At 39.6% G+C, this 20759-nt stretch overlaps 1 protein-coding gene across 2 annotated transcripts; it reads left to right on the forward strand.

The window, feature by feature from the left end:
- The first annotated feature begins 5295 nt into the window (after positions 1-5295).
- LOC133987940 (CD9 antigen-like) lies at positions 5296-19623 on the forward strand. 2 transcript variants are annotated; one of them, XM_062427432.1, is made up of 8 exons: positions 5296-5437; positions 11812-11914; positions 16000-16097; positions 16200-16274; positions 16359-16442; positions 16584-16640; positions 16754-16837; positions 16928-19623. In XM_062427432.1, the coding sequence occupies exons 1-8, from the start codon at positions 5369-5371 to the stop codon at positions 16991-16993; spliced, it is 636 nt and encodes a 211-aa protein (XP_062283416.1). In that variant the 5' UTR covers positions 5296-5368; the 3' UTR covers positions 16994-19623. The 2 variants fall into 2 exon arrangements, with proteins under 2 accessions (XP_062283416.1, XP_062283415.1); XM_062427431.1 differs by having other exon boundaries at positions 16000-16274.
- The last annotated feature ends 1136 nt before the right edge of the window (positions 19624-20759 follow it).

The following is a 20759-nucleotide window of genomic DNA, read 5'->3' on the forward strand; positions in this document are numbered from 1 at the left end:
TCTATATGCTAGATTTATTCAGGTTTTAAGATCTGTAGGGTCAAAATAATGACAGTAACCAAATGAAATTCATACCACTCAGATTCCATTCAACACAATCAAAAACTTACATGTAGGTTTGGTATTTACATATGAAAAAGTATGTCACAACACAAGAGGAAGGCACCATGAGCACCCTGTGGACAAACATTAGTTTTGGGCCTCTACTGACTCCCTTTTGTGGTAATTACAATCAAAAGTATATTTAGGAATATGGACAAATATGTCAATTTTAACTCAAGGCTTTTCTACAAAGCAGGTAGAAAATATAAATAATACTTTGACCTGTTCTTATAATCTAGGTAGATTTTGTGCTTGGGTGCATATTTCAGAGAAAATCACAAACTAAGTAATACACAATAAATATGGGGCCCTCAAGATCTTAGCCCAGCAGGTAATCCATATTGAATACTGCAGATTACCTGTGTTAACCAAGGAATCATTGTCAGTCACAGAGACATGTGAAAATTAGAACAATAGCATTCAATCTCTGCGAATGCATAATATAATAATATAATAATGTAATAATAGTAAATGCCTCTTGCTGGATTATGCCGGATTTTTCAAAGAACATACTACCCTCTTGTGGCCAAGTGGAAAATTGTCACTGCAAGATCCAAATCCCAAAAGGATCAGAAAAGGGGACTCTCATGGTTTACTCATTTGGATATACATATTTGGATTCACCATATAGTTGTTATACATCTACACCACTTAGGCCTACATCTTCAACTATGACAGGTTATCCATCTTTCATCTGGCCTTGAAGAGGGACCCTGTTTCAAAATCTAGTTGTTGTTTTTTAATACCGTAATTGTTTTAGCTTAAGGTCATGCTCATTTGTTGTACAGTTGTGTTTTATCAAATTGCACATAAAACCTAGATCAAGATAGTCTTACCATATATACTACCATACAGTACTTTAAGGCTGCAACTACCTATTCATTTCATTATCAATAGGTCTAACAACTATTTCCTTTATTTGATTGATTGCTTAGTGTGACATCCCTCAAGTCCAAGTCAAGTTCAATTCACATTACTTGCTATGTCTGACCAACAGTCATATATCTAAAGGTGTTGAGTTAAGTATCATGAAAAACTGAAAACTAGCAAAGAGCTGGTACCAGTGAATTTTTGGAAGTTTTTAAAGTAAAGTTTTCAGAATTGTTGCCAATTAATTTTCTGTAAATCAACTAATGGACCAATCACTTCAGGTCTGGAATACTACCATGTAAAGTGGGGGCCAATAAGGGTCCAACAAGGAACTTTTGACTGGGGCCCCATCTTGCGTTTATCCAGCCATTGAAAAGAGAAGGGGCTTTTATGGAGCTCTCTCTATTTCTGTCTGCTCACTGAAAGTCAAATTCTGCAGCTCTCATCACATCATCACCTCCCCAGGTGCCTGTCTGTGCTCTCACCCTCACTAATGCTGCTGTTTCCCAGATCATATGCAACACTATTCAGCTCTGAATGTGTTGCCAGGAAACCTCATCGTGGCAAGGTTTTCTGATCAAAGGCTGTTCAGCAGGTGACCTCAGATAACCTCTTACTTTGGCAGGAGGTGAAACCAGGCGGTGTGGTTTTTTAACCGTTTCCCATTTTCTGTCAGTTCTGCTGCAGTATAGCTGTGTAGTTAAACAAGAATGTAACCTGCATGTAAAGGAAGAGAGATAGAACTGGAACTGGCTGGCTGCAAACTCTGAGACAAGGAATGCAAGTGAGATGTAAATTCAAAAGATGTGTTATAGTTTTTGCAAGAATTTATCCCATAATTAACATTTTTGACATTTGTTTTCAGGTTTGCAAAATGGTTGAATATGCTGAATAAATATAACTCCCCCTCTGTCAACAGCTGCTGTAAAAATGCCATTAAGAAAACACTGCAGTGTGCCTGTGCAGCTCCCAGTCATAAATGTGCAAAATGGTTTAGCTGACTAAAGTGTACAGCTGCTCCAGTGATTTTTCCCTAACAACAAAATACCACACATTCAATGTTTGCAGAGTAACCTGTAGATGGTGCTATGCTGCCACAGATAGAAGTCTCATTCACTTACAGCTTCTCCTGCCAGTTTGTTGATCTAATGATAGTGTTTTGATCACAGCTTGATTACAATTAACATTCCCTACTAGGCTGCAGTTTACTTTCTGGCAAAATTAGACTAACAGATATCAGTCTCTCATCAATAATGACCTCAGAGGAAAAAAGTCCAGGCCCTGACCCAAACATGGGTGTAACAGAGACAAAACAACAGCTACTGATCCCACCCTCTCAGGAGAAGAGAAAAGCATGGACTGAATTATATGTCCTGAGGCACTAAGTCAAGGGCATATTTTCAATTTTTGAAGACAAATTGTATGAGAGGTGAAATGTCTTTAAGAATCTAAAAGAAAACCTGTTGCCCTCAACTTGGACCTTCTAGAAATACCATAACATGGATGACTGAGAATCTTTACAGACAATGGACTTGAAGGATAGGTTCACAATCTTCCAAGTCTGTCTTAAAATAATAGTGCTTTAAAAGATCCCATTTAAATCTGCTTACAATGTAAGTGATGGGGGACAAAATCCACAGTTCTTATCCTGAGCAAAAATATTTAAAGGTCTATCCAAAAGCAATATGAGGCCTAAAATAAAGTATTTTTAATATAAAATTCCTTTGTTGTGTCTCGACAGGCAGTTTTCCTGTTCAGCTGCAGTGGAAGGATTGTATCAAAGAGAGGGACTTAGGCACTAAAAAGACTTACTTTGAAAGATATTCACTAATTGATTTGATTTAGCTGATTGGGTGAATTTGGACAGCTAAGGGCTTTTAAATACATGTTTGCACAGAAGAAGGACTGTGGATTTTGTCCCCCATAACTTACATATAAGTGCATTATAAAGGAATCTTCTAATGGCCAGTATGAACAGAGGCACCTATTTCAATGTGTATTTGAGCACCTGACTATGGTTTTAAGACAGACTTGAAAAATTGTGAACCTATTCTTTAATTTTAATACTGTATCTTACAATAGACAGCACGATATGATAATAAACTTCCAACATGGCTCTGGATTATATGTGGCTGCGACACAAGATTAAACCAAATATAGTCATACACAACAGCAACTATTTGCCTACTTAAAACCCAGAGCCAATGCAGACCATGTTAACTTCATGCTGGATCTGTTAAGTATCATGTTGAGCTGTAAAATAATTGAGTCAGCTATTTGTTATCTATTTTCATGGAGGTTATGACCTGCAAGCATTTTTCTTGGAACCACATAGCAACTGGGCCACCAACAGCCAACAACAACTAACAAGCAAGGACACAATGGTCTTGTCCCAGTCTTATCGGCCTTTCCTTTTTTGGCACTACTCTGATTAGCGTCCAAACTAAACCTTTTAATTTTCCTTCTGTCTTCCACCACTGCCCTAAAGAGTCTCAAAGGACAAACTTTGCTGCTCTAAGAGTTATAGATGGTCCAGCTTTGAGACCGCCACAAGTGTAAATGACGGAAAAGAGCCACATGTTGGTGATTATTCACATTAATACACCACCTATGCATTTTTTTTCCTAACACTTCTCTCATGGAATGACTCCCCCTTTCCTCCAGTGTTCAGCTTTGCAGACTTCTTTGTTCCTCTATAGGGACATTTTTTAAGTGCCCAATTTCCCTGTGATAAAACAACTGCTATTTGGATGTTCCCTTCACTCTCCATGGTTGTGGGGGAAATATTTATGTTGAGCATGGTGTTGCTGCTGAGTTACATGCTCCGAGTGGCTGATGACTCCGAGGGATGAAATCCAGCAGAGTGGCTACTCTTTCCATTTCATTAATAGTAGGCTACATTTAGTTAGTGGCAGTGTCCTGCTTGAGCTCATTCCTTGCTTTGCACCAGGTTGAACCATGCACACAGGAAAAAGGAGTCAGCTGTGCTTTAAATGAACAGAAATATGTTGTTTTAAAATCCTTGTTTTCCCAGAGCACTTACTTTTTTAAATTATTATTTAAAAATAATAATAATAATAAATAAAAAATTGAATAAAATGAAGAGACAGCAGACATCTGTATGCCGCTCTATAACTCATTACTCAGGACTAAAGTCAGTGCAATGAGGAGCAAACAGAAAAAGAAGCAGTAAATGTTTAAGCTCCTATTTCATCCTTTAAAAATTAGTCACTCTAATAATAAATAATCACATAACTTAATTCGTTTTGATTTACATGACCTGATGTTGTGTCACTTCTGGTTTGAATGTACAGGAAGTGTTTGGGAAATGTGCTATAGTTGAGAAATTTCTCTCAGCACCCCACCATCATGGGTTTTTTCGTTTTGTAAAAGGAAGTTGAGTAAATCCTGTTATCAAATGCTGTGGTTACTAATCATAACGGATCCTTTACAACTATTCTCGGAAGTTTGAATTGCAGCAACTCCTAGTATATTAGGTCATTGCTTAATACAGACATACTTCATATATGCATTAGGAAAGGGGGGGGGGTCGCCACTTGGGGAGGGAACGGGGAGGATAAAAGGGAAGCGTTCTCTGTTACCACTGTTGTGATTAACATTGCTGTGATGTGTATTGTATCCTTCTCTTTTGAAAATAAAAATAATTGATAGCAAAAAAAAGAGGAACGTTTTGATAATTAGCGTACTATGTCGTAATTCTTCAATAAGAAAAACGGCCCACTACGTATTTCAGTCAAACTACGAGAAATTGTTCAGGAATTACAGCAGGCAAGAAAATAACACAAAACTCAGCGCATTTTTATTTAATTTTATTTAATTGATTGATTGATTGATTGATTGATTTTTTACTAGTATAAATATTTAAAGAAAACCACAGTTGTAGATATAAGAAACTTTACTCCATAAGTAGGCCTACCATACGGTGTCGTATTGATCGCTACATTTTTGTATGTTTTATTTTTCAGTGAAAACGACACGTCTTTAAACATTTGTGAAGTCTCCATCGGGTAGTCTCGGTCCCCCTTATGGCCCCCCTGTATTATTGAAAGGGGCGGGTTGGGAACAGTGTCTAAGCGGATCCTGTGGTGTTTTGTGTGCATGCATGTGCGTGAGAGAGAGAGAGAGAGAGAGAGAGAGAGAGAGAGAGAGAGAGAGAGAGAGAGAGAGAGAGAGAGAGAGAGAGAGAGAGAGAGAGAGAGAGAGAGAGAGAGAGAGAGAGAGAGAGAGAGAGAGAGAGAGAGAGAGAGAGAGAGAGAGAGAGAGAGAGAGAGAGAGAGAGAGAGAGAGAGATTCTTGATGGTTACTTGTGCGGGGCCAATACAGCCGTCAGAGCATTTTGTGGGATAAAGGCAAAACGTTGACACAACCAGCCAAAATGGGGAAAGTGGAAGGAGGAATGAAATGCGTGAAATACCTTTTGTTCGTGTTCAACTTCATATTTTGGGTAAGTGCATGTTCGGCGGCCGTAGTGATGGATGTAAGCTGTTCGTAAATGAACGTGAAGCAAGTGCAGCAGCCGCTTACTTTAACACTCAACGATGCTGACATTGTATACAATTTTACTCTTAACAGACTGTGCTGTGCTTTATTTAGCTCCCCCTGTGGCGTGGGTTTTCTCTGCGTGGCGCGGAAAGGGTGACAGCCAGATAGGTTTTTAGTTTTGGCTCACCAGACTCAAATCAGATTTTCCACAGAGGAAAAACCCGCCCCCTCTTCCCGGTGAAGCGTGTTTTTGAAAGGAAGGGCTGAATGAAAAGACAGAGCGAGTGAGAGAGATTGAGAGACAGCATGGGGAAAAAAAACTCAGCAGTTGGCTCCTTGCGCCCGCGTGGCTTCATTAACAAACAGTGAAGATCTGATTGATAATCTCAAATTACCAAAGAGCTCCCAACTGCATGCTTCCTCTTAAAAAAAATGTAAAGGTAGCACTTGAGCACTCAGGAGGCTCAAGAGAGTCACTTTACTCACTACAAACTGTCAGGTGGATGTGAAAGGTGTGTTTGTGTGTGTGCCCTGCACACATATTTTGCACATGTGCCTTCATTGAGGTCCTTGTTCAAGTCCACTCATAGTTCATGCTATGAATGAACTCACACTAATCTCTCACTTTCCGTGGTATCCCCATGGATAACTTTGGTGCGTGTGTGTGTAAGGTTGTCTGCTCTCAGTCCTCAGAGGGGGAAGTTATTTTGTGTGTGTGTGTGTGTGTGTGTGTGTGTGTGTGTGTGTGTGTGTGTGTGTGTGTGTGTGTGTGTGTGTGTGTGTGTGTGTGTGTGTGTGTGTGTGTCTGTGTGAGAGCGAGATTTTCCAACAAGCATCTGTGGAGTGGATCAGGCACTGAGGGTAGTGTGAATGGATCCATTGTGACAGCAGGACAATAGCATAACTTCAGTCTGCTGCTCCTGCCTGGATAAGCAGCAGAGCCTGCTGCAGCCCTTAATGCAGCGGCCCCACTAGTCCCATCATTGAGTTGTTCTATCTCCACTTAGAATTACTGCATCCCAGATGGGTGTGGCTGATATCTCCCTTGAAATATCCAAGTGTGGACACAAATAGAGACTGAGATGACAGACAGATGGAAGAAGACGATGGGGTCAGACAGATGAGCTAATGCTTAGTGAGAGAAGAAAATGAGAGAGAGAAGACAGAAAATGTGATAGGAGAAAAAAAGGGTCATTGGGAGATTGAGAGGGATATTCATGTGCGTGTGTGTGCGCGCACTCACATGGCAAAAAGAAGGACAGTTGGCATGAACTTGACCCAGATAAAAATACAGTCAGTGGATCAGTGTGAGGAAAAGTGGGTATTCTGTAGATATATGTGTGTTACATATTACGGGACCACAGGAATAACTAAGTAAGTGGATGCTTGTCCACTTTGTAGTGCTCTCTGCATAAGAGTTTTGCACATTCCCTGTACTCTTTCTTAGCAGTGATTAATCTCTGCTCATGATCACAGCATCCCAACCCCCCCTGGGCTGCAGCTCTCTCTGTTGATGGTGGAATGAGAGAGGATGAGTGTGAATGTGTACGTTGAAAGCGGGTGGAGGAGGGGCAAATATGATTCCCTTCAAATCCCCCCATTAGCCCTGAGTGGACAGTATAGCTCAGAGACAGGCCAGTGGCGCTTTTGTTGGACATACTGTGACACTGAATGCTGTCAAAACATGAGAGCCGATAGACTTACTGACACACACACACACATACACACACACACACACACACACACTTACAACACAAAAAAATTAAGTTGTTTTTACCTTAAAGATGAAGAGTATAATCTCCCGCATTTCACGCACACATACAAAGTGGCTCTGTGTTTAAGTCTTTTCAACCATCATGATGAAGTGATATTCTGCAGAGCCCTGTTACTAAATTGTCATTAATGTATTACAGGCCCAGCTCTTGTATATATTACCTGATAGCTGCAAATATAACAGCTTGTAACAGAACGTCAATGCCTTTCTTGCTTGTGTGGCCTGTTTTTGTGTGCTATGGTTCGGTGACTGCCCTATTTAGTCAAAAATTAAGCCAGTGAGGTAAACCGTGTGGGGCAAACATTGCATCATGATGATATGTGTGGAAGTTGCACAAAGCAACTTTCTCATAAATTGTACTCATTGCACATGTTTGCAGTGTTCTGATCATAATTTTATTTTCTCAGATAATGAAAAATTATTAATTTCTCAGTCGTCTGTCCAACAGAAAAGAATAAACTTTAGCAGCACTCAAATGTATTTGTCCAGCTGCAAAGCTCTTCGCATTGAAAAGGCTATACCAGTGTTTATGCCTGTTTTTTTATATATATATGAAAACTTATATTTTTAAGACAAAATTAATTTATTTTTCTGTATGTATTGTCCATGCCATTGACTATCAAACCATATACAAACTATCAAAATTTCCATTCCAACAATGTGACATTCATCTGTCTGAAAAACTTTCTTCTATATACTTAAAGATTTGTCCAAAAGACTTAATGGCATGAGAAAACACTTCACACTACAGTAATGTGCATGTTTTATGTTTTGAGATGAAACCTTGGTGTCCTGGGTCCTGTGTTGTTTCTATTTTATATCATTGACAAGTATGTAATTTATTTATTGATGCTGGCCATACTTCACTATTAGTTTCTTTGTATATAGGTATAAATGCTGTATGTAAGGAAAGCATGGCTATGAAAGTGTTCAGAAACTAAATCCGTAGACTAAGTTCTTTGTCAGGTCCTTGTTCTTTGCATAGGGATTGTTTGATGCTCCTGGCATCAAGTCTGGCACAAGGCTACTTTGACAGAAACAAGTTTAAATAACTTGGTTATCAATAGAATTCAGAGCTACACAGATAAAGGAAAGTATGCTACATATGGAGTAATTTATTATCATGCAAATTACATATTGTAAAATACAGGATCTAGCTGATTCAATACAAAGATTGACAGGAGGTTATTTAATTATTCAGGAACAGTTAAAATGTTATGTTTATTGTTGCACATTACTATGTTATTATAGTACATCATCAATCTAATAAGAAAATCAATTAAAGCAAGAAAGTAGAGAACAGATTGACAAATTAACGGACAGATTTTCTCTATTTGAAAGACATTTTTTATTAAAGTTAAAAGTTTGGAGATCAGTTTTTTTAGATAAGTTCGCTATTAGTTGAAATGTAGAAGATTTGAAAATTTCTGTTAAAATGTACTAATGTTACAATCAGCTGTGACACTGAAACTAGATTGTGTTCCAGTGCTCAGCCATACAGACACACTTGTCTATGCAGGAGATTTCACTACACTCCCCCACCCTCGCCCTGTGACAGAGTACAATGGGATTTATTCCACCCATAATTATCTCACTCCTATTTACACTTTCCTTCTGCCCATCATTTTTAATGTGCCCTCATGTCTGTTTTTCCAAACATATGCTAGGCTGAGGACTATTTTGAACAAGCTTAAATCACCCACTGTTAACCGCTGGATTTGAAGAAGTACTTTATAGCTTTTTTGCTTCCATATACTGATTTTGCTTTAGTTTACAGCGAAGCCCTATTTTTTCCTGAAAATAAGGTCTAACCTAGAAAGCGGATAATGCCGTAGACTGTCTCTGACCAAGACCACAGCCCTGTGTCAGCTCAGCCCCTGCTCATGGAAATTCCCCTCACAAAAACACTATTTAACAGCACTGTTAAAAAAGTTCACCATAAAAGAACCTCAATAAAGCTTCGACACAGAGATTTCCATCCCCTTCTAGAAATACCCAGACATGCAAGCTATCCTCAGAGCTGCTGGGACAGAAAGAAGACACAGGTAAACTTTGCTATTGGCTAAATAGGACTTAGATAGGACAGAGGTTAGAGTTTTATCTTTGTTATTGGAAAAAGATGCTTTTGTAGGCCTTGTCCACGGGCAAAGAAAAAAGATGATGGGTCCACTAACAACTTATTCTCTCCTTTTCTTTCTCCCTTCTCTTTTTCATGATCTCTTTCATTGTGTTTGTCTGTTTCCCTCCTATTGTGCGCCAAAGCATATAGTCACAGGGAGACAGTGGGTCTTTGTCCTTTGGGTAATGTTGGGAGGGAGGGGATTCGATGAGGTGGGGTAGAGAGGGGTGGGGGGTTGGGGGGGACAGGACGGGGGTGGTGGAGGGGGGGGGGGGGGGGTGGTACGTGGAGATAAGTCAGGTTGGTGGAGGAGTAGATTTGGGTGGTAGAGGCAGGCAGACGGGAGGGGTGTGTCTGGTGTCAGCCAGGGTAATGATGACGGACAAAGTGGTGGGGGGTATGTTAGTAGTGAGGGGGTTAATGGGACCTTTGGGATAGTCAGGCTGAGGAGTGCCAAAAATGTGAATGTACTTAGCATGTCAGCTACTGACTAAAATGAGAGCTTTCAGTGTGGTATCCATCACTACATCTGGTTAAGAAAAGGTTTTTAAATGTAGCCTTAATAGTAATGAGGTTTGGCTGCGTGTTAAGCTCTTTTGAACTGTGAAACAACCACCTGCTCCTCCATACAACACAAACACAATCTACAAAAGCTTGGAATGACCCAGCTCCTCCACATTAGGTGCATATCGGCACGATTCAGTCAGCAACAGTGCTCACCTCACACCTCCACCAACACCATCACACCATCAGGTGTTCCGACAAATACCAGCACTAAATAGATCCAGAGCCCATATTTGGGCTAATCCAACAAGCCCGCAGATCCACAGCCTTCACTTTGCCATGCTTTATCACTTTGGACCTGCTAATCCTGAAACCCCAAGAGCTCAACTGTCCCATACATCAGCACGCACGACACTAAATCCTCAGTTTGGGAGGAAGCCGGCTTCCCAACACCTGCATGCTGATGGTTTTCAACTGAGCTACTGGCTTTACTTCAGACCAACACCATAAAATATAAACTGCGGACCTGAAGTGGAGGACAGGAGTGTAGACAGAGATGGCAAGGATAAGATACAAAAGTTAAAGAATTAAAGAGGAATTGCAGGACCAGACAAAGGCAGAGCCCTTGGTGAACAAGAGGTCACAAAGATGCAGACGTAGAATAGTTTGGGTACTGGGTAACAGGGTTTGTTTATCTAAATAAATTCACTTATCAGAGCTTGAGGACACGGAAGCAAACAGTCATACAATCAGTGCTCTACCTAAATACCGAGATCTAGGACACAGAGAGACCATGTGACAAGCACTCCTAAATACTCTCCATTTAGACAAACCATTTTATTGCTCTGCGTACAGACACACACATAAACACTGTGTTGTTTTGAAGCTCTGCTCGGAGATTTCTAGACTGGATTATCCTCAGGGGGCATTGGCTCAGTGATCATTAAAACCTCTCAGTATTGATTTGTCAGTGGAGCACCCACCACAGTCTCTGTCCTTCAGAGCATTGTATCACAGAGAAAAAAACATTTACTTCAAGGTCTTCTGACACTAGAGACTAATAGTTTGCTTCAAAGCAAGGGCATTGTGTTCAATGTATACTGATGGTGGTTTAGATGAAGGAAAATATGAGAAACATTTGACCACGTTTCCAAGCAAACATGAGGGCCTGTTTAAGCTCAAGGTGCCACACTGCTGCCCACAGCCAAGCGGGTCATTTTCTTCCTACAGGGAAGCCAGAGATTGCTAAAGGGTGTTTTAAATTTCAGTTACTTTTTGCTGGCGTCTATTGGTCTAGAACATTTAAATCATCCACCCATAATGCAGACAGATATTCAGACATATTGTTTTGACTCAAAATATTCAATTTTAGCCTAACTTGCCCTTAGTGAAATTACACTACTGTTGCCTGAGTGCAAAGGGTGGAGGGCCAGAGTGGAAACTCCACTGCACAATTTGCTTTATTTATGTGGAAAATCACAATTAGGCAGAGCAAGAGAACAAGCCCTCAAGCCGGGGGGAAAAACATGCACTCTTACTGTTCTACTTTAGATGAAAAGATTGTTGCATTTGTGATGAATACTGAAATCAATTTACTGCGAAGATGTTTGATCTGAGCCCTGATAGAAATTCACATGCTTCAGTATGAAATACGTTACATAAAATTGATTATCAGCTTAAAAGTTAAAAGTATTTCTGCAACTATGACTTCTTTAATCATTATTACATCTTTAACCACAGGAGAGGAGCGGAGCATGAGTGGAGACTAGGGAAAACAGTTGGTAGTTATTAGGGTTTGGTTCAAAGCCTGCATACACATCATACCTGACAGCACATGATTGCAGACCATTGTTCCTTTATTTGTCTGTTTTTATTCATTGTCTGTAATATACATGTAGCAAATGCTTATTGCATGTCTTTCTGTCCAATCTATCTACAGTTGATGGGATCCTTGGTTCTAGCAGTGGGACTGTGGCTACGTTTTGACCCAGAAACTGTGTCTCTGCTCAGTGGTGACAAGGCTCCAGACACCTTTTTCATTGGTGAGTATTATAGCAGACCTCAAATAGTCCTCACAGTGCAGGTGTGTAACAATTTGCTGTATCACATTGTATTGTTTAACGCAAAAACAATGATTCAGTACATGTGTCGCAACAATGTACCACATATTTTGTACAAAACATGTTGTTGACCAGAACCTGTTTTTGTCAGTGCATGTTTTTTTGTTTTTTTTCCCTGTGAAGCACTGGTTGGGTTTGTGTCTATTTATGACTTTTATGGGTCTTAATGGACTAAGAACAGTGTTTGACTGTATAATATAAAAGACAATTTGAAATTTTGGCACATCCTTCTTGTTTTTGCTGTATTAAAATGTATCACATCATGATATTATATCTTAACAAACCGTGAATTTTGCAAATTGGGACATTCCACAATGTAGAAGTTGATCCATAGAGCAGGGAGGAAAGGTGAAGATAGTCATTTTACTTTGACTTTCTTTCTAAAATTCATAATATTAAAGCTCCAACTTTTCACAAACCCAGTCAAATGTCATGTTGCTGTCTTCTATGTTGTTCTCAGTCTGGAGAAAGGCCTAAAAGACTTTATTGACATGTTTCCATGCCTCTAAATAAATGCCTGCCTCTACGTCAGAGGGGATATTCCCACCACAGGGTTCCATCCATATACACTCACACAAATGCACACTCCATTACCACATAAGGCCCACACATGCTCAGGCCTTGGGTGTAAAAGAAAACTATCTATGCTCAAAGTTTTGCTAAGTCTATCAGTGAATGTGCTGAAAGCTGGTAATTGTCCCAATAAGCTATAGCTAGATAGCCATATTTGAATTAACTTTTTTGCTTATTGGGCGTGTGCATGCTTCTTTAATACCGGAGATGAGTGTGAATAACAGGAAATAACTGTTGCACATAGAGCATAAATAAACCACAAGGATACGAACCACCTTTCAATCAGTCACTCAGTCGCTCAGATGAGAGATGGAAGGAAAGATGGATAGTTAAAAAAGAATATGGAAGATCATAGAAACAGATGGGAATCCATGGCAAAGATTTGAAGGAAAAATAAAATGGGATGTCAAATGAAATGACAGTGCAGACGAGGAGTATAACGAGGTGTTCAACTGCTGGGTGTAGGATTTGCTGTCTGCATCCATGCACCACAATTTGTGTGGAAGCAATGATAATGTCAGTTATTTTAACAGTCTGCAGACTAAACTATTCTATTCTTGATTGGTACTTTATTTTCTTCTCTGAAGCCAGCTTGATAAGGTTGTGTTTTGGCAGACTAATGTCGCAGAAAGTTGTTTTCTTAACGTCATGGTGTAGGTGGTTCATTACGTCCTTCTGTGTATGCATCTGCACTAAGACCCAGATCTCCATGTGCCTTGACTGAGGGTGGGTAGCGTCTGTCAGGTCCTCTGTGAGTATAGTGCTACACATGGCTTTGACAGTGAGTGTGCTGTCCCCACAGGCGCAGCTGAGAGCGCTCAACAGTTGCTATGTCTCGTTCCCATGGCATCAAGCCAACACAGACCTTTTTTCTTTGAACCTTACAATAATATATTATTTTAAAAGATGTGGACAACCTCAGAGTAAGAGCAGTTTGCGAGTGAAGCTGGTATAAGTTAAGAGTTGAGCAGAATGCTAACTGATCATTGACACCTCAAGCTGACAACTGAACTGACTTTCCTTACAACAAAAGGAGTGACTCTCCAAAATGAATTACTGTATCACATCACGTCTTTCTGTTGACACACACAGGGTTCCTATAAACTATCTTCGCCTCTTTTTTCCACCTGAGCCGAAATCACCTGGGGGTTGATGTGTCCTCTCTCACCCCTTCCTCTGCAGAGGTGTCGCTTAGCAGCAGATCCCACCTGTACGAGGGCACGCTGTTCGAGCCAATCTGCTGTTGCGCTCCTCCCTGCAGACATACCTATGATTAACTTTTCTTAATCAGAGTGTTAATGGGAGTTCTAATCATCTTAAGGGACATGAAGCTTCCCCACCTCTCCTAAATGATGCCAACATGCTATTTATAAGTCATCTTATACGGGCACACTATTAGAAGTTGCAACAAGTGGGTCCACTCTAAAAAAGGATTTGACAAAGCACTGATCCCATTTGTTCGCTTGACCACAGAAATAGTACATACTGAAATGTTAATGCCACTGTCTGAGCTCTGCTTGGCAATCTAGATAAAGGCTGTGTCTCAATTCAGGGGCTGCATCCTTGTAAGGACGCGGCCTCGCGGTCTTCGAAGACCGCGTGCTACTGAGGAACCTCAGAAGGATGCATCAACCGTTGTGAAATGGGACGGTCTAGCCTTCGAAGCATTTCCTGGTTGCGTCACCAGCTGTGTCACCAGCTGTTCCCGCCCATAAGACGCGAAAGGCACACACAGAAGAAAAAACACACAGAAGTATAAGACAAACAGCAGAAAGAAGAAAAAAACATAAGAATAAGACAAACAGAAGAAAGAAGAGGTGGTGGTGGTGGTGGTGGTGGTTGGAGATGTTACATATTTTATTATTTTTTAGTTATTATAGTATCATATAATTTCATTATTATAACAAATATTTCAAATACTACTCATGTTATTTTTTTTTTCTTTTAAAGAAAAAAAAGAAAAGGAAACGGATATTTATCATTGCCACCCAGTGGATGATGCGCAAAGCAACACTGCTTGACCCAAGATACCGAGGGGACCACATGAAGCCACCTGAGCTAAGTGTTATAAAAGCAGAACTGGTAGCGGAGATGACGGCGGCAGCAGAAGCAACACGTGAATGTCTTTTGCACATCACATTTTTGGGTGTTTAATTAATTATTAATCTAAATGATTTTGAATTTTATTGTTTTTAGTATAATTCGTTTCGTTCGTTTAAGACCTTGGTTAAGATAATTTTATATAATTCGCTTTGCACGGGGGGGGGAGGGGGGCGGCATCGTCCATCGGACCAACCCCAGTGGACAGTGGAGACCAGACCCCCAAACACCCTGAATACCAGCCCAGATGATGTCCCACTGACCACAGAAGACACCAGGGTCTTTATTGTGGCATCCCATCCAGCCCAGCAGCACTGCCAGGGACTCCTGCTCAGCCTATTACATTATTTTTTTCATTTTTTATTTTATTAATTTGTTATTATTTATTAATATATTTTTTTTATTATTGTAAATCATGTGGAATTTTAGTAGTGTTGTATTTAATAATACATATTTTGTTAATAGTTTGTTCATAATTGTACATAATTTTCTAATAATAATCTGTAAATAGTATTTGTGATGTATTTTTTGTAAATAGTTAAATGTTAAGACTGCCCCCTTGTAGAGTTAAGTTTCATCCTTTGCTAATAAAAGAAAATATTAGAGAAAATATTAAATCCCTTGTTGTTCCTGAACAGTAGCACTTTATGCCGTTTGCTAATCCTGTTATAAATTGTACTTAAATTGTAAATACTAAATGGAAAAGACAACGTGTAACAATTCACAATATTTTTTATTTTATAACAATACCATATAAAAACATAAACATTTATTAACAATAACAACCATTGTTCTTTTCGTGGGACTGCACATAGATTTATATGGAACGTCATGTTCTATAGATATCTATGGGACTGAACAGCGGCGCGCAAAGGATCTTGGGATATATAAGGCCGCTAAGGATAGTAGTGATGCATCCTCAAAAACAGGGAAAACAAGGACGCATTTTGAGGCTGCGTTTGAGCATTCGTTTGAGGAGTCTTCGAATTGGGACAGGCCTTGGCGCGGCGCTGTGACGTAACCGCCCTTAAAATGCGTCCTTACAAGGATGCAGCCCCTGAATTGAGACACAGCCAAAGAGTGACTCTTTTATTTTATATTTTCAGCTCTATGCTGCCCCCTGCTGGGTTCTTAATATAGTAAAGTTGTCAGATTGAGTGACGGGCCTGTCTGAGAGAAGCTGAGCATGTAAAACAAATATGTGGTGGGTAATCAAACCGTACCTTTACAGGCTGGTAAATCTTAATAATGTTAATGCGTGGAATATATCAGAATGCAAAATATGCTGATGCTGGTTTTTTACCTTATAATGAAAGATCTGCTCTTTGTTCCAGGTGTGTATATCCTGATAGGTGCCGGCAGTCTGGTGATGTTGGTTGGTTTCTTTGGCTGCTGTGGAGCTGTTAGAGAATCTCAGTGCCTGCTGGGTTCAGTGAGTACAAATGTATATGAACACAAGAGCAAAAAACTCAAATGCACCTATAAGCTTTACAAGTACTGTGTATATACTGTCAACTGTGTACTTCTTTTTCAGTTCTTCGCCTGTCTGTTGATCATCTTTGGAGCTGAGGTGGCAGCAGGGGTGTTTGGATTCCTAAACAAAGACAAGGTGCATTTATTATTTCACAGCTGGAGTAGTTGATATGGTGTTTTTGCATTGTGCAATAATTCACTTATTTCCTCTCTCACACAGATAATCGAAGATGTTCAGAACTTCTACACAACAACCTACAATGAAAACAGTAATGGCACATTGATTGTCTCATACCAGAAAGTAGTAAGTCAAAAATAACAAATTATTAGGCTACAGTTTTTATTACATTACATTAATACAGCGTTCTTGACGCAGAAAAAATAGCATATTAAAAGGAATTTGGTATTTCCTTCAATCATGTAACATTAACCTTCACACTTTCAGCTGAACTGTTGTGGAACTCTGGCTAGTCCCTGTCCTGATACTGAACCAAACATCAAGGTAAGATCTGTCACCAGCTCTAGACTCAAAATGTAAATTACATTTTGCTGTTTTGTTGTTCTATGTGTATCATGGCACCTTTGACACCTTGACACCTTGACTCCTTTGGTCAGGACTGTGAGACAGGCATCAAGGACTTCTTCAACAATAAACTCTACATCATTGGGTACGTGGGCATTGGCATCGCTGGAGTCATGGTGAGTTAGGATCTGAGAAGAAAAACACACACATGCAGGTTGTGATTTGGATTTTTTCTTTTAATTAAAAAACGACTTTCCTTTTAACAGATCATTGGAATGATCTTCAGTATGGTGCTCTGCTGTGCCATTCGGAACAGCAGGGAGGTCATCTAAGCTGCCCCTGACCCCTAATGTACCCAGCCCAGAAAGACTGTGCAGCCTTCAGATCAGATGTTAACTGCTGTCATCATCTGCCAAGGGTACCAGGAAATAGACCATGTTCAAAAAATCCTTCCCACTATGGTGCTCAAACCAGCTCTCCTGGTCTTTCTCTGTTTTTTCTGTATTTTTTCCTTCGTATTTATTTGCTGTCAAAAGCAAAGTAGTATACTGTACTCTTAGCCATTCATTTATCCAGTGAGAACAGTACCTCTATTTGTGATGTTGACCCTACAATCTTGCAAATTGTTATTACTCCTGGCCATTTGGCTACAACTACAAATTTTAACCCACATACTGTCGCAGTGGTGTCAATGCTTTTTCACACAGTCTTGACACTGACCCTTTGACTGTGGGAAACTTAAGCCCCAAGAGAGCAATCTGAGGTGAAAGCAGCTGAGTTTGCTTGTTCGCTGCGCACAAATGATCACATGCACATGGACGCGGGCATGACACATACGCACAGTAATGTTATGCTATGTGAAACCACAGCCCTAAAAAAGGTTGTCTGGCATCTCGCAAAGAATCCTGATTGGTGGAATCGGAGTGGAGTGGAGAGGGAATGGCGAGTGAATGTTTCGAGAGTGCATCCATCATGCACACATCACACACATATTACAACGCACACACACTCTGTGAATTGTGCAATCAACACAGATTGCTCTTTACCAGACACATCCACAGTTTTGATAAAGGGACAGTTCAACATTTGTGGAGATATGTTTATTTGCCAAGAGTTGAAAAGAGGTGAAAAGATTTGTAGCACTCGCATATCTGCACGGTGAATATGAAACTACAGCCAACAATCAGTTAGCTTAGCTTAGCACAAAAACAGGAAATTGGGGGAAACAGCTAGCCTGGCTCTGAGGAGAGATAACATCATTGTTTAACATAGGTTTTGTTTTTGTTTGTTTTTTTAACAAAATCAGTTTGTTTAGTTATCTTTTGTCGTTGGATATAGAAAAACAAGATTTTCTTCTTGTTTCCAGTCTTTTTGCTAAGCTTAGCTAATTGGCTGCTGGCTGTATAGCTTCATATTTATTGTACAAACATGAGAGTGGTATCAGTCTTCTCATCTAACTCTTGGCAAGTAAGGATGTTTCCCAACTTTGGTTAACATTAGTTAATGTTCACTGGTGGATTACAAATGTATAAAGTTATATGGAGTGCATGGAGTAGTAGGAAAAGTATACCCAAAAAGTATATATAATTTGTAGTTAAGGAGCTAAAACTTGCATACACACTATTGTCCTTTAAAGATGATTTTAAAAACAGCCCCACATGAGCGAAACTACAGACCAAATTCTCTCTTAGTCCCAAAGGAAAAGTTCCTCAGCTGTTAGGCGGAGCGACCTGGTTATATAAATACCATTTTCTATCCGTTCTTTGTTGATATGTATGTTCTCTTAGACTCTTACATAAGAGAGCGCCCCTTGAGTCTGTGTTGACTAGGCTTATATATCAAGACCCAGATCATATGGACATGTTTACAGGCTAAACATATACTAGTAGCCTGTTAACTGAGACTAGGGCTGTGAAATGTACTTATTCAAACCAGGCCTTTAATCTTTTCCCACTTCTATCTCTTTTGTTCCCCTCTGTGCCTTGAAAGTACAATACCTACCAGAAAAACTCAGAAACAAACCCTTATATTCCCCTCACCTCATCAACATCAGCAAATAGGAGGGTTTGACAGACATGTTCAACTTGCCAAGTTGAATCAGGCCACCATTAATTCTGTAGGGTCTATTCCAAGTGTCAGGACTCCTTTATGTAAATATGTGTGAGTTTTTTGTAGTTGTATATTATTTGTGGCTGATTTGATCATTACTATTTAACATGTGCTGTGTAGACAGAGGCTTGCAGTAGTTGTACAGTGTTGTAGTCATGACAGTGTTTGCGATAGTCAAACAGAGCCAAAACAGCCCCTTATCGTGCCTTTCTTTGATAACAAGCTATTTTTGAACAGCAGGCTGTCTGGACGTAGCAAAAAAAAACGAAAAAAAAACCGTAGCAAAAGTGTACATATGTTTGTAGAGTTGGACTGCAACTGAATTGTCACACACATTCCACAGGCAGCACATATAGCTCGACTGACTTACCGTTATTGTTTTTGTGTGTTTTAGTGTCACATTCGACCATGTCTTCCAAGACAAGAGAGCTAAACTGGTGAAAGCATTAGCCAACTATTTCGAAAACCTCTACTGGCACCAAGAACATCTCAGTTATCTTAATATTGATTATATTCAAATGATTAAGCTATGTGGGACAAGGAGACAACAGTCACTTATTTAAAAATCAGACTGCTGAGATGCCAGCTGTGTTTAATCTAAGGAGGGGCTGTCACTTTAGGGGCTGTGTTCAATTAGATTTGGATGAACCAGGAACAGGTTTAGTGCTACTCAAACCACAAAGCTGTACTGTGTTTCTCAATTATTTGTTGGAGCAAATCTGAAGATGTAACGTACTTTGCAAAAACATTATGTACGCAGTCGAGCCTTTAAATAGTTGATTGTGTGTGGTAATTTATTTTGATACCATTCCAGGCTTCTCAGGAAGATAGGTGTTTGAAGTTTAATAAAGCATTAAAGTTTTACATAGATTCCTGTGTTTTATTTCATCACAGAAGTTCTAATACTATTTCCTGTTATATTGAAATGTGGTATCCTTTCAAAGGAACTGACACAAGAAAAACAGATAACTCCATTGGTAAGGTGATAAAAAGATCAGGACATCTAAAGCATGAAAGCACACTACAGCCTGGTCTAGGAGCTTATAGCTAGTAGCAGGTGTATTGAGTTGTCATTGATGATGTTGCAGATTCAAACCCAGAATAGGTATTTTTATTTCAGTTTATCTGCATGATTTGAGGGGGTTGTCGAAAGTCAGCAAAGTTATCTAAATAACTCTGTAAACCTGCCTCCTGGAAAACAGTTAAAGCTATGCTTGGAAAGAACAGAAAACAATCAACTTAACAAGCTTGTTGACTGAGCCTTGTCAAATGCTTTTGACAAAGACATGTACATGTCCAGATATTGAGTTTGGTTTTCAATAAGAAGAGTTATCCAAATATTTTGCATATAAATTACTTCAGCTGATTCTGACAAGCAGCTGTTTGTTTGTTGTTGTTTTTTTACCCTTCCTATGAATTTTTGTCTATATTTAAAAACTTCTCTCACAGCATCAAAGGCATCCTTGATCCTCTTGATCTGCATCAGAGTCCACAATTGCACACACAGCCCCAGTCACAAACTTTGCTTCCTGCATCGGTTTCAAGGCCTGAAAGTAAACCAGTAAGTCAACACACCTGCCTTTTGAAATAGTGAAATACATGCTGTGCCTCGCCAGATGTGATTTATATAGGCTGATATTTTCATCAGATTACATGGGGAAAATGTGCAGTGTTGGCATTCTAATGAATACATAAAGGATGATTTTTATTCCCTTTGAGGAAAGGAAAATACACTTTTTCAATTATTTAGAACAGAACATAAACATGAATTCCATCAGCACACATCTCTCAACTAAATATGTAGTAGCTATCCGATTGTAATGGGGTATACTGTAGTTGTGGATACTAATTTAGAAAGAGTAAGGTGATCGCCAGGAAAGCCAGTACTAATTGGCTGTAGTACATACAGAATCAGGAATAAGGTTATTAAGATGGTAAAGATCAGAGTATGGCTTTAATGCAACTTGTAAAGAATCAAAATGACCCACT

The sequence above is a fragment of the Scomber scombrus genome, chromosome 10 (assembly GCF_963691925.1).
Source record: "Scomber scombrus chromosome 10, fScoSco1.1, whole genome shotgun sequence".
Classification (NCBI taxonomy): domain Eukaryota; kingdom Metazoa; phylum Chordata; class Actinopteri; order Scombriformes; family Scombridae; genus Scomber; species Scomber scombrus.